The sequence below is a fragment of the Sapajus apella genome, unplaced genomic scaffold, assembly GCF_009761245.1.
Source record: "Sapajus apella isolate SASKATOON/1434 unplaced genomic scaffold, GSC_monkey_1.0 scaffold167, whole genome shotgun sequence".
Lineage (NCBI taxonomy): Eukaryota > Metazoa > Chordata > Mammalia > Primates > Cebidae > Sapajus > Sapajus apella.
In genome coordinates, this window is record NW_022437107.1 from 2,173,133 (window position 1) to 2,188,159 (window position 15,027).

At 51.5% G+C, this 15,027-nt stretch overlaps 1 protein-coding gene across 3 annotated transcripts in view; it reads left to right on the top strand.

Annotated features, from left to right (window-relative positions):
- The window catches only part of RASSF4 (Ras association domain family member 4), a 35,211-nt gene extending 23,113 nt beyond the window's left edge, over positions 1 to 12,098 (top strand). For 2 of the 3 annotated variants that reach the window (XM_032267245.1, XM_032267246.1), the window contains exons 4-11: positions 387 to 529; positions 1,843 to 1,934; positions 2,577 to 2,734; positions 6,723 to 6,824; positions 7,108 to 7,159; positions 8,322 to 8,443; positions 9,275 to 9,372; positions 10,641 to 12,098. In XM_032267245.1, the coding sequence (XP_032123136.1) occupies positions 387 to 529; positions 1,843 to 1,934; positions 2,577 to 2,734; positions 6,723 to 6,824; positions 7,108 to 7,159; positions 8,322 to 8,443; positions 9,275 to 9,372; positions 10,641 to 10,701 (828 nt within the window). In that variant the 3' untranslated portion in view covers positions 10,702 to 12,098. The remainder of the gene's footprint in view (positions 1 to 386; positions 530 to 1,842; positions 1,935 to 2,576; positions 2,735 to 6,722; positions 6,825 to 7,107; positions 7,160 to 8,321; positions 8,444 to 9,274; positions 9,373 to 10,640) is intronic. The other variant, XM_032267247.1, reaches the window with a different exon arrangement.
- The last annotated feature ends 2,929 nt before the right edge of the window (positions 12,099 to 15,027 follow it).

Here is a 15,027-nt window from a genome sequence, read left to right on the forward strand (position 1 = left end):
CCCTCCCAGGTGTAGTGTGGGCAGAGAGGTCCCTTGCTTGGCACAAGCAGACCAGCTGTGCATCCCTGGAACCACTTCCTTGTCGCAGTGTGGACGTGCCTGCTGGCCAGCAGCTGGGTTCCTGTGGGACACCTGACTCAGCTGCTGCATCTCGAGCCGTGCCCCTGGCCAAGCATGAGCTCAGCAAGCCTCAGGCTTCCTCCCACAGGGCCTGGCCATACGCCTCAGGGCACGTAATGGCTGGTGGTCCTTCCTAAGGGGACAGGGCCAGCCACTCAGGAGGAGGGATGTGCAGGGCTTGAATGTCCAGAGCATTGCACCCCGAGGGGACATAGGGAAGGTGGACAGGTGCTCTGTGGGAAGGGCTGATGTGTGGATCCCCGCAGGAAGAAGGGACTCTGATCATCGAGGGGCTCCTCAACATCGCCTGGGGACTGAAGCGGCCCATCCGGCTGCAGATGCAGGATGACCGGGAGCAGGTGCACCTCCCCTCCTCCTCGTGGATGCCTGGACGGCCCAGCTGCCACCTGTGAGTGCCCAGCTGACCTGGTGGCTTCTGTGACACCTGCTCAGCCCTAGCTCCCTGCTTTGGATGCAGATTGAGGATATCCCGAGCCTCTGGGTGGGAACCCTGTTCCCATATGGGATTCTGGCACAGTAGGGTGACCCAGCCTCATCCCCATGTCCCATGACTGCCTCAGTCTTTGCCCAGGGTGGCCTCTCCCTCTCTCCTGGAGAACGTTTCCTGGAGCCACTTTGCTGGCAAGAAGGGATGGCTGCAGTCCGGCGGGGGGGCTCCCAACATCTGTGCAAGCCAAACATGTCTTAGCATCTCTTGTTCCGTCTTAAAAATTCACACAAATTTAGCCTCTCACTACTCTGTTTTCATTTTAGTGTTCAAATTTTTTAAATAAATGTATCAGAATTTCACATTAGACTTATTTAATATCAGAAGAACGTTTCTGTCAGGAAGAAATGGTGTGCTGCCTGCCTTACTGTTTAATGCACATTTACCTCCTTCTCAGCCGGTTCCCAAAAGACTCAGTTAGTGGCTGGGCCTTACCTGCTTCTGCAGTAGTAACTCCTGTAGAGGGCACACACTCAGAGATTTGCCCCCTTCAGATTTCACGTAAAACCCATGCTCTGACAGCACCCCACCCTGACAGCCCCGGCGCATCCCCAGGTATTCCTGGTCACTCAGCGAATTCTGAGCCACTCAGAATTAGAGCATAAAGTCAGACTCCTTAGGAAGGCTGCAAGTGTGACTCACATGTCCCCCTCCTCGAGGTACAAGCAGTCACAGGCAACAGCTGAGGCTCTGCCCGTGCATCCTCCAGGACCGTATCTGTCTTCTCCTCCCCAGGTCCTCTGGGCTGCAGGACTCCATCTCATCACACACCCCCTCCTTCTCCGGCCCAGCACTGGCTGCCCTGGCCTTGGGTTCATCTTGCCAGGAGGCCTGGAGTTTAGGCCCTTCTAGGTGGCCCCTGCCTGACACCCTACCAGGCCTTCGGGAAGCTGCTGGCCTTGCTCTGCCTGGTGCCCAGGAGAGTGCAGACCCTGGCTACGTTCATGAGTCTGCATGTCTGTGCAATGAAGCCCAACACAGGCCCGCAGGTCTGCAGGGCCAGGCTCACGCTCCATCCAGCAGGTGGTGGGGGAGGCCTCTACTTTTCTTTTACAGTTTCGGATTGACTCTCTCAGTTTGAAATCCAGGCTTCACCTCAGCCTGCCTTGCTTCCTGCCTGTGTCCTGCCCCGGGGGCTGGTGGTCTCTTCTCCTTGGCCTGAGCTCCCTTTCTCTGTCAGCGGCCACCTCAGTACCTCAGTTGTCTCTTTTCAGAAAGGAGCCATCACCCCAGGACAGCAACGTCACAGCCCAGGAGCCAAGCACTCAGCCAGAGCACAAGGCTGAGAGTTCCAGAGACAGCTCCGGTAAGCGGAGCCCGTGAGCTGCCCGGACCCCTTCCTCATCCAGGGTAGGAGCTTGGCTCACAACCACAATCTCCAAAGGACAGCTTTGTGCTCTAGCAGAGTGGCTTTACCTGCTGGACCCCTAGCCAGGTGCCCGCCCGTGAGGTGCTCTGCCCTCATTCTCACTCCTCTTTATGGAAAAGGGAGCAGAGGCTTGGGAGGTGACAGCGTGAGGGTGGCCTGAGTCCCTTGCCCTATGCGCACTATGGGAAAGGGGAGCATCCTGAGGGCACTGCGTCCTCCTGGCCCTTCGCCTCCCTCTGGGACCTGCTCAGCCGTCCTCTTTGTGCCCCTTCTCTCAGCACTCAGTGAAGGAGCTGTTTCAGAGCAGGGGCTCAGAGGACAGGGTTGGGGCCACCAAAGACCTCCATGGGTGCCCAAGACAGAGACCACGAGGGGTATGGCCATGTGATGTTAACCCAGCTTACCCTGTCTGGGTCTCACCTTCCTGTCTGCGAGCTGGGAATATCCAGCCTCCAGTCCAGGGATGGCCCTCACAACCCTGTCTGCCCCAATGCACATGGGAGCCAGACCTCCCAACAGCAGGCAGTGGCACTGTCAGCATCACCCATCCTGCCACCCTCTCGCCCATTTCTCATGCAGGGCCCCTGGAGGAGGATGAGGAGGCCCCCCAGCTGATGCGGACCAAGAGTGATGCCAGCTGCATGAGCCAGAGGAGGCCCAAGTGCCGCACCCCTGGAGAGGCCCAGCGCATCCGGCGACACCGCTTCTCCATCAACGGCCACTTCTACAACCACAAGGTGATGCCCCAACCTGGCCCCTCCCCTGGGCACATGGTGAACAAGCCCTGAGCACAGGCACAGCAAGCCTCATGACAGTCACGGAAGTACATCCTCACCATGACCTGCGTGGGGGCTGCTGGCATCCCAGTGTCCTCAGGAGGAGAAACCTCCTGCTAGGCTGCATCCACATAACAGCCCCATTCGTGACCTATGCATTTTCCAGCACACACTCACTGTCAGTCCATCCTCACAAGTCACACAGATTTCTGGCACGTAAGCTGGGAGTGCCCCGTTCAGATAATATCTTTAAGGGGGAGGCTTTCTAGGAGTTTGGTTGACCCCTGGGAACAATGTATCCAGCCGTCACTCTCGCTGAGTAATTAAGCAAGGGTGTGCCTAGGGCACATGTATCTGTGCCGCAGAGAACCTGGACAACCCCAGATTCCCAGCAAGCAGCCTTTTGTCCAAGGATGCATTGCACTGACCTCAGGAAAAGCTCTCCTTCTCCAAATTACATCATTCTATAAACAAACTGAACTGTAATGGGAGAAGTTGATTGTTACTATAAATAGAATGGTTGGCTGTCTGGGCAAGGCCCTGGATGGAGTGTGCTGTGACAGGCCATAACCTGCCTGCAGCACTGGGAAATGCAAGCCGAGATTTCCAGTTGAAGCAGCTGCCCTTCTTGATAGAGGATGACTCATTGGCAGGGAGGGGGCCCAGGAGGAGGCTCTCAGAGTCAGATCTAACAGAGCAGATGTCCCAGGTTAGGCCATCCAGGGGCCATTCAAGCCACACTTGGGGGCCCTGGACTTTGGGATAAAGTGGAATTCAACTGGGCAAGCTGAAGGGACCCTGCTTTAATCTCAGGACCTCCGTTCCACCTCTGCTAGGCTTTTGGTAGGTGAATGAATGATAATAGGGTTGCCTTTGCTAAGTTCAGAAAAATCCAGGACTATTCCAAAGTAGAGTTTCCTGAGAGAGTTAAGGGGACCCAGGGTTGAAGTTAGGCAGAGATTCACAAGTGTGTAGATTAGCCAAAGGACCCATAACATGACTTGGGTATTCTTAAAATCTTGTTCCAAAAGAGGTTTATTGTATGATGTGTAAAGTACCCATTGTTAGCATTTGAATAAATATTGATGCACTAGTTTAAGAATTATTCAAAAATTTCCAAAATATGTGCATGGGTGTTTTCTAGTTCTATGTTCTTTACAAAAAAAAGGGTGGGGGGGATCTTTTGCTCCATGATTCAAAGTACTGAATGGTGGGGCTTAGCTTTGTTTAGTACATTCGCTAGTTCTCGAAGGATCTCACTCATCACTAAGAGATGTGTGTAGCACATTCAAGCTCATTGTAGTCATTGCCAATGTCATAGGAACATCATGTCCCTAGCACTATGCGGCCTTTGAAATGAACAGTGAGGGTTCTCATCACAGCCTCTCATTTCTGTCTGAACCACACTACCTAGAAGAGCTGCTCAGCCAGACGACAGGGGGCCTCAGCCTGTCACCCAGTGAGGGCAGCTTTTTCTCCTAGCGACGGATTTACCTGTGGAATGTGAATCCATTCTTCCAGGAAAAAGTACTGCTTTCAAGGACACGGAATAGTGTATTAAGCACTTGGGACAGTAGTTTCCCCATCTCCTGGGTAAGGGGACTCCCAAAGAAAACCTCTATGCAAAAAGCCCTGTTTCTCACCACACTCAATATCCATACAGAACTAATGTCCTTAGAAATTAGGGCGTGGATTCCTTGAGTCAGAGGCAATAATTGAAAAATAAATAATTCCTAGCATTGAATTTCTGAGATAGTTCCAGGTTTTGTTTCTTAGAACAGTGCATTATTACTTCACCCAGTTGTTATCCAAAACTGTTCTGATTCCCAGAAATGATGGTTTTATTTCCAGACTGGGTGAAATTTTGTAGCTCTTCCCACTGCCTGGCCTGTTGGATTCCAATGCATTCTGTTAGAGAGAAACCATTTGTGATTAGAGGTGAGAAAGTAACCACGGGACCCTGGTTCCTACATGGAGTTGGTTGGTATTGTCTTGAGAAAAGTCTTCATACAGAAGAAACATAAACAATGTCTTGTTAACAAGACTTTTTGTCTCTTTGAAATAGCCGAACTCCTCTCTTCTGTGTTTCTTAGGAACAGAAAGCCTAATCCTAATCCTGGCTGTCTATGTAACTCAGTCATTCTTAAAATCAAGATGGGGGAAGCAGGTCACAGCCTCAACTAGAATCGAGCCGGGGGAAGCAGGTCACAGCTGAGTCTGACTCTGGCACAGCATGCTTTGTTTTATTGTGCTTCTTGTTACTGTGCCTTGAAGATTTTTACAAATGGAAGATGTGCAGCAACTTCCATTTGTAAAAATCTGCAATTTTTTTTTACTGCACTCGCATTTCTACAAATTGGAGGTGCGCAGCAATCCTGTGTTGAACAAGTCTATTGGCGCCATTTTTCCAACAGTGTGTGCTCATTTTGTGTCTGTGTCAGATTTTTTAGCAATAAAGTAGTTTTAATAAAGGCATGCACATTTTTTAACTGCAATACTATCTCACTCTTAAGAAACTACAGTATAGTGTAAACATATCTTTTATATGCACTGGGAAACCAAAAACTTGTGTGACTCACTTTATTGAGATATTCACTTCATTGTGATGGTCTGGAACCGAACCGACAGTGGCTCCCAGGTGTGCCTGGACTTATCAAAGCAGGGATTGGGGCGGCGGGGGAATACTGAATAGGTCCTTGAGCTCTCTGAGCCTCAGCTACCTCCTTGGGAAAACAGAGCTAGGACCTCAGAGAAGGAATATGCAAACCTAAACTTGAGTTTGAAAAGCAAGGAGAAGTTCACCTGCAGAGGAGTCACATTCACTGAGAGGTACCAGTACCAAAGTGGTAACATGTAGGTTTTCAGAAACCATGGAATTCTTTGAGTCAGGCCTCTGTCTTTTCTAAAGGGGTGACTCTGAACAAGCTGATTAGCCTCCTAAAGCCTCTGATTCCTTTCTAAGAAAAGGGGACTAGTTATAGGTGCCTCAAAGGGTTGTTATGCATATTAAATCAATGATTGTATGTAAAATCTTAGCAGGTTCAATACACAGCTAGTGTTTATTGAGGGCCAACCTATTGTGTGTCAGGCAGAGTCCTGGTTAATTTCATATATGGTGTCTCATAGGCAAAGGCAAGATACCAATATAATGTGTCCCCCTCCCCCCACCAAATTGTGAAGAAGCTCTGTGACTGGAGCACAGGGTATCATACATGCGTGACAATGAGAAGAACTACAGATGATACTGCACAGGCCCCAGGAAGGCGTCAGATACTTTTAGACCCGTGCCTTCAAACAGTGCTGCTCACATTGAGCTGCACAGATTGTGTGGCCTGGTGTTCTACAAACATAGACTCTGATTCAAGTGGCGTGGAGCAGGGTAGGGCAGGGAGCCGAGCCTGCGCACATGCAGCTGAGCTAGACCACACTTGCAGGTGCAGGAGTCTTGGAAGTCTGTGCCTGTGGGAGGCGGTGCAGAGATCAGATTAGAGGCCCTGAAACGAGAAGGGAACAAGTTGGGAAGCTGATGTGGTGCGACTGTGCCTCTACTAGGCACCGCTGGGAGAATGAAAAGGGGGGACAGATTAGGGAACTTTCAGCCTTAGAATCAACAGACACCTGGTGACTTGATCAATAGAAGGAGTGAAGGAGAGACTGGTTGCTCCACTCTTGTGAATGACTTCCATGGCCGTGGTTCCTCCGGTCCAGAGAGGTGGCCCTTCTGGGTGTGTCGACATCTTCCTTAGGCCCATGGAAGGCGTGTACTACTATAGCTTCCCAGAGTGTCCCCCAGATCTGGGAACAGCTTGTGTGTGTGTCCGTGTGAATGGACAGGTAGAGGTGTTCTTAGATCTCAGCATCACCGGCTGCCTGGGTCTGTTCATTATAGTGATGTCAACCCCTCGTCCCCTCTGGGCCTACCCTGAACTTCTCTCCCTTCCCGGTACAGACCTCTGTGTTTACTCCGGCCTATGGGTCCGTGACCAATGTGAGGGTCAACAGCACCATGACAACCCTGCAGGTGCTCACCCTTCTGCTGAACAAGTTCAGGGTAAGCCTGGTCAGGAGCGGCCTTGCCCGGGGATGCCAGTGGTCTGCTGTTCTGTCAGGCGTGGGGTGCTGGGGAAAGCTGCCCGTGGCTCTTTGGTGGACTAGCAAGCCTCCATCTGCTGAGCTTTTGTCTCTCGGATTTTAAGCAGAAGGGGCTTGGGGGAGGGCACGTTCCTTGCGGCTTGTGTGTGTGTCACTGGGGGTGTGGTTGCTGTCAGGGGACCCTCTCAGTTCTTTCCCATCTCAAAGCACCGTGATCTGACTTCCTGTGACTGCCTGTGCAGGTGGAAGACGGTCCCAGTGAGTTCTCACTCTACATCGTTCACGAGTCTGGGGGTAAGTACCTGCTCTGCTTCTGATCATAAAAGCAAAAGGTCTCTGCCTGTTCAGCAAGACCCCCTACCCGCCGCGAGACGGTACTCCTTACCTAGGGGTCTGGGAGCAGCTGCCCCCCCTCACTTTGGGGCACTCAGTGCCTCCCAGCATGAACATTTGTCCCCTACCCACACCCGGGCACACTTGCCCCCTACCCACACCCGGGCACACTTGCTATCCCTTTCAGAATCCCACCAAACTGTAGGAAGCCTCCCTCTCTGCCTCTTCCAGTGAAATAGATGGGTCCCTAGCTTATCGGTGCTGAGTTAGGAGGGGTGGGGTGCATGTCACACGGCATCAGGCCCTGGCCCCCCCATCTCAGCTTTCCTTTCTCCCACCCCCTCAGATCTTGTTTCTCTTCAAGCTGCACCTTTGCTCAATGACACTGTAGGGGAGGAAAAACATCTTTTCTTTCTACCAGTTTAGATTCATTGGCTGGGGCTCTGTGTTTAGATTAACAAAAGACAGATTAAGGAGAATAAACAGAAATTTGTTAACTCTTGCATCATGCATGCCCATGGGAACATCCCGGAATGAGTGGTTAGAACTTGGGCTTAAATAACATCTTCACAAAAGAACAGTAAGTTTTTAGAGAAGTGACAAGACAGAGGAGAATGGCCTGAGTTTCTGGTGAGGTGCAGGGCAGGAAGGCCACCCTATCCTATGGAGAGCTGTGGGAAGGGAAGGGCTGCGGGAAGGGAAGGGCTCCGGGAAGGGAAGGGACCAGGACGTGCTGTGCAGGCTCCTCTGGTGCCCTTTCCAGGCTGAGGAGGGGCTCGGGTTGTGTCTGGTGATTAACCCTATCCTTCCCTAGAGAGTGGCAGGAGGGCGGGGGGACACCTTGACAAATTTATGTCCTGCTTTTCGACAAATAGGGGAGGGTGGAGAGCTTCTCTTGTGTCTGCTTCTTCTCAATTGCCAGTGGTTCCACTTAATCTTTACGCCGAAGTAGCAGTTTGGGGGCCCTGTTGTGCCTCCCATCAGTGTGAGCAGGTATCTCTCAGGGCAGCACTGTTAGCAAGGTCTGTGTTCAGACGTGTTACGCGTTTTCTATCAGTTCTTAATCTGGAACAGAGAGAGGTGATCCTACTCTCCTGTCATTGTAAACCACCTTATTTTTCAGAGCGGACAAAATTAAAAGACTGCGAGTACCCGCTGATTTCCAGAATCCTGCATGGGCCATGTGACAAGATCGCCAGGATGTTCCTGATGGAAGCCGACTTGGGCGTGGAAGTCCCACATGACGTGAGTGGGGGCTGAGGCTGGGGAGGCCTGCTGTAGAGTGAGAGGCTCTTGGGTGACGGGGCCCCCCAGTGACTCCTGACCAGAGCCCTCCCAGACGATGTCTCCAGGAACTCCACACCCTCCCAAAGGGTTCCAGGCCCAGCACAGGGAGGCATGAGCCCTCCCTCTCCCATCAGTGACTGCCGGCGCCAGCAGCTTAGGGGAAAGAAGAACTTGGGTCCTTTAAAACCATGGCCCTGTGCTTTTTGTCTCAGGGAAATACAGCCTTTTCCTTCATTGGAATGTGTTTTGTTGTCATTATATGAGAGACCTAGGCAAAGGCTTTTTAACTATGGCCTACCTGGAGCCTGTGAAAGACAGGGAGATATTAAGTCTTACCAGCAGCCTGAGTTCTGACCAGTCAGGGAGGGCATTTCCAGACTTCTCTGCATAGAGGCCGCTTACAGGGTTTGAACCTCAAGTGGGAGTCCTAGAGACCACGTGTCCCTCAGGCAGTTGTATTCCATTGTTAGAAACAATGGTGCTCCCACCTCCCCAGCCCCCAGCGCAGAGAGCACCCAATGTGACAATGCTGCTGTAGTGAATGCTCTTCCTAATATTCAGCTTAACATTTCCTCCCAGGGATAACAGTTGCCTTTGAGATAAGAATAGGCTCCCAATCCTGGCATCCGTAGACAACACAGCAGTGTGGGGGTGGGGTGGGAAAAGCGGCAGCTCCTTCCGTAGATACAAGATGTTGGCTGACTGGGCCACTATGGAAGCCTTTAGGAAAAGAAAACATACTTCTGGCTTCAAATTTAAAGCACATTAAAATGTTCTTGGATTTTCTAGGTCGCTCAATACATTAAGTTTGAAATGCCGGTGCTGGACAGTTTTGTTGAAAAATTAAAAGAAGAGGAGGAAAGAGAAATAATCAAACTGACCATGAAGTAAGCAGCACTTAAACAGCCAGTCATGGGTCCTGAGCATCAGGGCAGGTCTGCGAGGCACAGCACCAGTGCCAGCTGGGAGGTCTCTCTCCTCCACGGGCACGGTGCCCTGGCATAGGGAGGCCTGCTAACCCTGGCTCACCAGCATCGCCCTCTGGCTCCCTGCTTAGTATTGCCACCATGCTGGGGTGATAGCTTGCCAAAATGGTGGGACACAGCCACGATCACCCATCCAGTCTCGGCATCCTCACCAGCACAGGCATGAGCTGCAGAACAGCGGGCAGGAGAGTCAGGCAGGAATGCACGTGGGCGCTGGGTCAGGCTTCCGAGTTCCACTGGTGATGTGGCTCCGAGGAGCCGGCATGCTGAGGCAGACTTGGCCTGGTTGGGGCCTTTCATCCTCATGGGAATTCTGATCCTTCCCCACAGTGGCAGATGTTGGAACTCCAGCCTCAGCTGATGTTTTCAGGTGCAGAGGGCTAGTTCAATGAAAAGATGAGCAGGTGTCACCTGCTGGCTCCTGGGGATGCCACACCAGGGCCTGGCTGCATGAGGTTAGCCAGACTGTGGTCCCAATGACGTCGCCTCCCCCGCTCAGCAAGGTGAAGTGTGGCGCAGGACTTGTGGAGAGCACCTCACCAGGGCTGGCGGATAGGCAGCTAGGAAGGAAAGGGCAGGAGCTCACTGAGAAGGCCTGAGGTGGGTGGGGAAAGGATGGATGTTGGCATCTGGTTGAATGACCCTTGGAAAGCCACATTCTCCATAGTCTCCCATCTACGCAGCCAGACCCCACACAGACAGAGGAGACTGTAGTCAGGGGGAACCTTCCACTCTGCAGTCCATGCTGACCCTGTAGCATCTGAGAGTTGGAAGGGATCTGGGGGTCATCCAGTGGGTCCACTCGACATTCAGGGTGGACATTGAGACCCAGCATGAGGAAGGTTGCAGCACAGGTTATGGCAAAATCCAGGCTGAAACATGGGCTTCTGGATCTCTGCCCTCCTGCCCTGTCCACTCCAGTGCACTGTTGTCCGTGTTAGAGTCTTTGCAATAGAAATGACAACACTCTGCTTCGATGCTCTGTGCAGTCCACAGCCTGGTTTGATTGCTCCTCATGAGGCACAGGCCACGGCCTTCCCTCTCTTTGGCAAAGGAGAGACGTGGCTGCTGCAGGGGTCTCCTGAGCCAGGCGTCTGCAGGTCCCTCGCTCTGCTGCCCACCTCCCTGCCCTGCCCGCAGTGAGTCCTCTTGGTGATATCTCCCTCCAGGTTCCAAGCCCTGCGTCTGACGATGCTGCAGCGCCTGGAGCAGCTGGTGGAGGCCAAGTAGCTGGCCAGCACCTGCCTCTTCCAAAGTCCCCAGCCGAAGCAGGTGCACACTGAGCCCTGGTGGCTGGTCCTGGCCAGTCACATTGACTGCTGGCTACCGCCTGAGGAATCGAGCTCCTGTACATCTACCTGTCTGAAGCCTGAGCACCGTGATTGCTGCAGCCCTGCCTCTTGGCTCTGACCTGAGCACCCACAGGAAGCAGATCCAGGCCTGAGGGGCCAGAAACTTGCTGGGTCAGATCTATGTGGCCAGCCCTGTCGACACCACGCCTCTCCTGCACTGGAGAGCAGTGCTGGCCCAGCCTCTGCAGCTTAGGCTTCATCCACTTGCTCAGTGCCTGTCCTTGAGACCCTGTGGGGCCACAAGCCCCTGTCCTCTTCCTTTATATGAGATTCTTGCCTGCTCTCACATCATGTTGCCTGCAGAAATGCTACTGGGAAAAGCAGGGCCTGCAAGCAGGTATGAGACTAGACTGCTTTCAGCCATCACCTTGCCACAGCGTCCCCGGCCTCTAAGCCTCCAGTGTCACCTTGTGAGCCTCGCACAGCTTAGGGCCCCGGCACAGAGGTGAGACCAGGAGTAAGGCCATGAGTATTTCATCTCACTTTCTCTGCAGAAATCAGCCTTTACTTCATTAGAGAAACCTAAAGGGGTTCTTATAAGGAGCTTGCCATAAGAAGTACGGCCATTCAGTCACACTGAGGAGGGTCCACATGGCATTGAGAGGGTGCTGCCCTGTGTGGGTGAGAGTCCACAGCTGCCCAGTAGCAGCTCAGGAAGGCGGTGCTCAGCCCCATCACCACTGTCCGGTGGACGCCTGTGTGCCTGTTGCCTTCTCTGGGATCCTCTAGTGTGTGGGGACAACTTTCAATATTTCCCCTTAAGGAAAAATGATAAGGAAAAAAATGTTTGTTTGGGGGAAAGGACTTTGAATCCCCTGGGGCCAGATACCTAACAATTTATGTTTGTGACTGATGGAGAATTTCTGGAATGAATGAGAAAGCCTTTGCAAAATTATGCAACAGTTTACATCAGTCATGCTAAGTGTTTGTCTAAAACAGCAAACTGAAGACCAAATTATTCTCCTGTTGAGGTCTATGGATGGCAGATTTAAAGGGAAGAGCCACAAAGACTTGCAAAGATAGGAGAGGCTCCATCTCTAATGCATGTAGAAGCTCCTTACCAGTGCCTATCAAGAGCAGAGCGTGGAAGCCACCATGCTGTGTGGAGCTGCTCGTCAGGGCAAGTGTCACAGCAGGATTTCCCCAACCCAGTTCCATCATCACAGACACAGGGAGATGCAGGGGAAGCCTGCCCACTGTTTGGTCCACTCTGCTGTCCTTTGGCAGCATAGATCCTTAGGTGCTCAATAAAGTCATGCTGTATTGAAGACATGAGAATCAAGCTTTCTTTTTTTCTTTTCTTTCTGTGCGTCCACCCTGAGCCCTGGCTCTAACTTCTGAAACTCTTATCCTAAAGGATGTGTGGCCATGTTTGGCAGAAGAGCCACAGCTCGCTGCTTTAGGAGCTGACATGACTCCTTCATTTCTGCGCATGCCCCAGGGACTAGTGTGGATCCTGAGAGGAGGCTGCCATGGAACACGCAGGTGTCACTGGTGGGGGCCTACAGGTGACCTGGATGATGAGCAATAGAGTCACCCTGAGTCACAGAATCTTAGCATCAGAAGGGCTCCAGGAATCTTCCAGGCCAGGGGCTCAAGTGGGATGGAAGCAGGGCCTAGAAGAGGGTCCAAAACAAATCAAACAGAAGCTTCCAGGTAATTGTACTCCCAAGCTATTACTTACAACCTCAGGTGGAGGACAGCTGCTGTCCCATTGTTCAGCTGTAACTGACTGACTGCCTTGTGCTGGGCCTGTGCTGGGCCCTGGAGGCACAAAGATGGAGTCAGTCTGCCCTGTGTCTAGGGTTCTCCTCATCAGGAGAAGAAGGCCAGACACTGGGAGGGTCAGGAGATAGTCAAGCAGGGAGCCCGAGGCCAAGGCAGAGTTGGTTAAGAAGGGCACCTGGTATTGCAGGCCAACACACACTTGCCAGCCGGGAGCAGGCCAGGGCCTGGCACACAGGAAGCTGGTGGAGAAGGAGACCCTCTTTAAGCACCAGCCTGTTTGATTGGTTGGTTTACTTTTGCAAGTTATTACAATATTATTTAAGACCTTTTTTGGATCAGTGTCACTTTTAAAGTAGGTGTTACCAAACTAATTTCTGAACATTACAGGTCTGAACAGTCACTAGCAAGTGACTCAGAAAAAGGGAAAAAGTATACACTTCACTCGGCTGAGGGGTTCACATTTTTTAAATCAACATCATATTTGCTTTTCAGATGCAATCTGAAAAGCTGCGAATTCAGCTCACCTCAAAGCCATAATTTCAAATGTTAGAGGCTGGTCTCTGTGGTTTCCTACTGGTTCCGGCAGGGAACCACCACTTTCTTTCTCCATAGAGCTTTGGGTATTTCCTGTATACCCCTTGGCTACCTAATGTCTCAGGTAATAAAGGTATCCAAAGATAAAGCAAAGATCCCTAAGGGAGAGTGTTGTCTCCTAAACAGGACTGTCTTGCCAGGCTACAAGAACCAGAGAGAATAATAAACAGCACAGGATGAAATCAGCATGATTGCAAAAGGACTGGACTCAGGAAAAACAAGTTTGTCCAGAACAAATTACCAGAAGGGATCAAAACATCTTGTTTTTTCCTCGGTGATAACCATATGCTACCTGCTTGGAATGTTTACCAGAAAATGGATTAAAGACCTTTCCACTGGCAAAATAGAGCCAGGGTTCACCCAGGATACATCTGGCCCCTTAGTCCCAGGGAAATTAGTTCCAAGGCTTAACCAGTCTGACCAGATGATTTGTGGAGGGACCAGCCATGCACAATGTGCCCCTGGTGTTTAGGACGCAGGTGCCTGGCAGCCTCAGAGGGGCAGCGGGATATCCTTGCCAGGTGCAGTGGTGGGCAACAGCCCCCTGCCCTCAGTCCCTCAGCAGTGATCAGACGGGAAGCTTGGTCAATCAGAGCCAAGCAACCGATTGTAAAAACAGCCAGATGGCTGGGCTATATTTAGGCCCTGAGAGCTGCAATTGTTTGGGATCAGGCCAGCTGCTCACATGCCCTGCCCAAGACTCATGTTGTTCAGGGTGGGGCCCTTTGCCCTCCTGGTCAACCTTTAACAGAGATGTTTTCTCAGACCTAGGAATGGGAATTCCCAGGGTTTTTCTTTCCCAGAGAATGCAAAGGAAACGAAACTCAGGCTTGATGGAGAGAGCCATTGTTCAGGATCCCTGGCTGAGAAGTCTTCATGGGAGAAGGATCACTCTTGTGACTGCACGTGAGCCACACCTATAACTGCCTTTCTGGCACTTGGGCTGGGGATTCGTGTTGTCAAACACAGACCCAAGGCAGTGGTGCTTGCTGCTGAGTGTGTGTGTGTGTGTGTGTGTGCGCGCGCACGCGCACGCACACACACACACTCACACACACACACACACACATGCAAGCCAGTAGGGTGCAGGGATCAAAGACATGGGAAAATGAAACTATCTTGCGAGGATTTTTCTCACCACAGAAGACCCTTCTTCCTAGAATGAATCCTTCAAATACCACTGGGCTCAGGGGCACACTGGCCACTGCTGGGCAGTTTCCAGAGACGCCCCAGCCACTAAGGGGATCTGGCCTCTCTTGGGCCAGAATCCCCAGAAATATGTGCAGAAAGATGCCCAGACTGTGTCCACCCCCCGCCTCCCATGCCCTTGTTCCCTTTCTCCTTTGTGTTTTGTAAATAACATGTATGACCATTTTCAATAATTTAATTTGCATAAAAATTACCTAGAATCTCATTTGGGAGATACAGTGTTATTGAGAGGTTAATAGGCTTTGGAGCCAGACTTTCTGACTTCAAAGTCTAGCTTTGCTACTTATAAATGTGTGTGACCGTGAGCGAGTTTCTTACCTCAGTTTTGCCATCTGTGAAATGGGGATTCTATGTGGAAGAAAACAAACTCAAAGTGCTTTCTATTATTCTCTCACTCAGCAACAATAATCACAAAAGACTTCTGTGACCAAATGGGGTGGGGGATTCTCCCCACGCACTAACCAAGCAATCATTTCTGCAGGGACACAAGCTGGGTGTCCTATAAGTCAGTTTTGGCACTATCTACTTGGAGATAGCACCACCTCTCATAGGTTGAGGGCTCAGCTCCATAAGATGGTCTCCACCTTTCTTATTAATCACAAGCCCTGGCCTCTGGAATTTGTAAGCTACCCACTTCAAGTTGAGATTCCCATGACCCCCTCCTTGGGTTAAT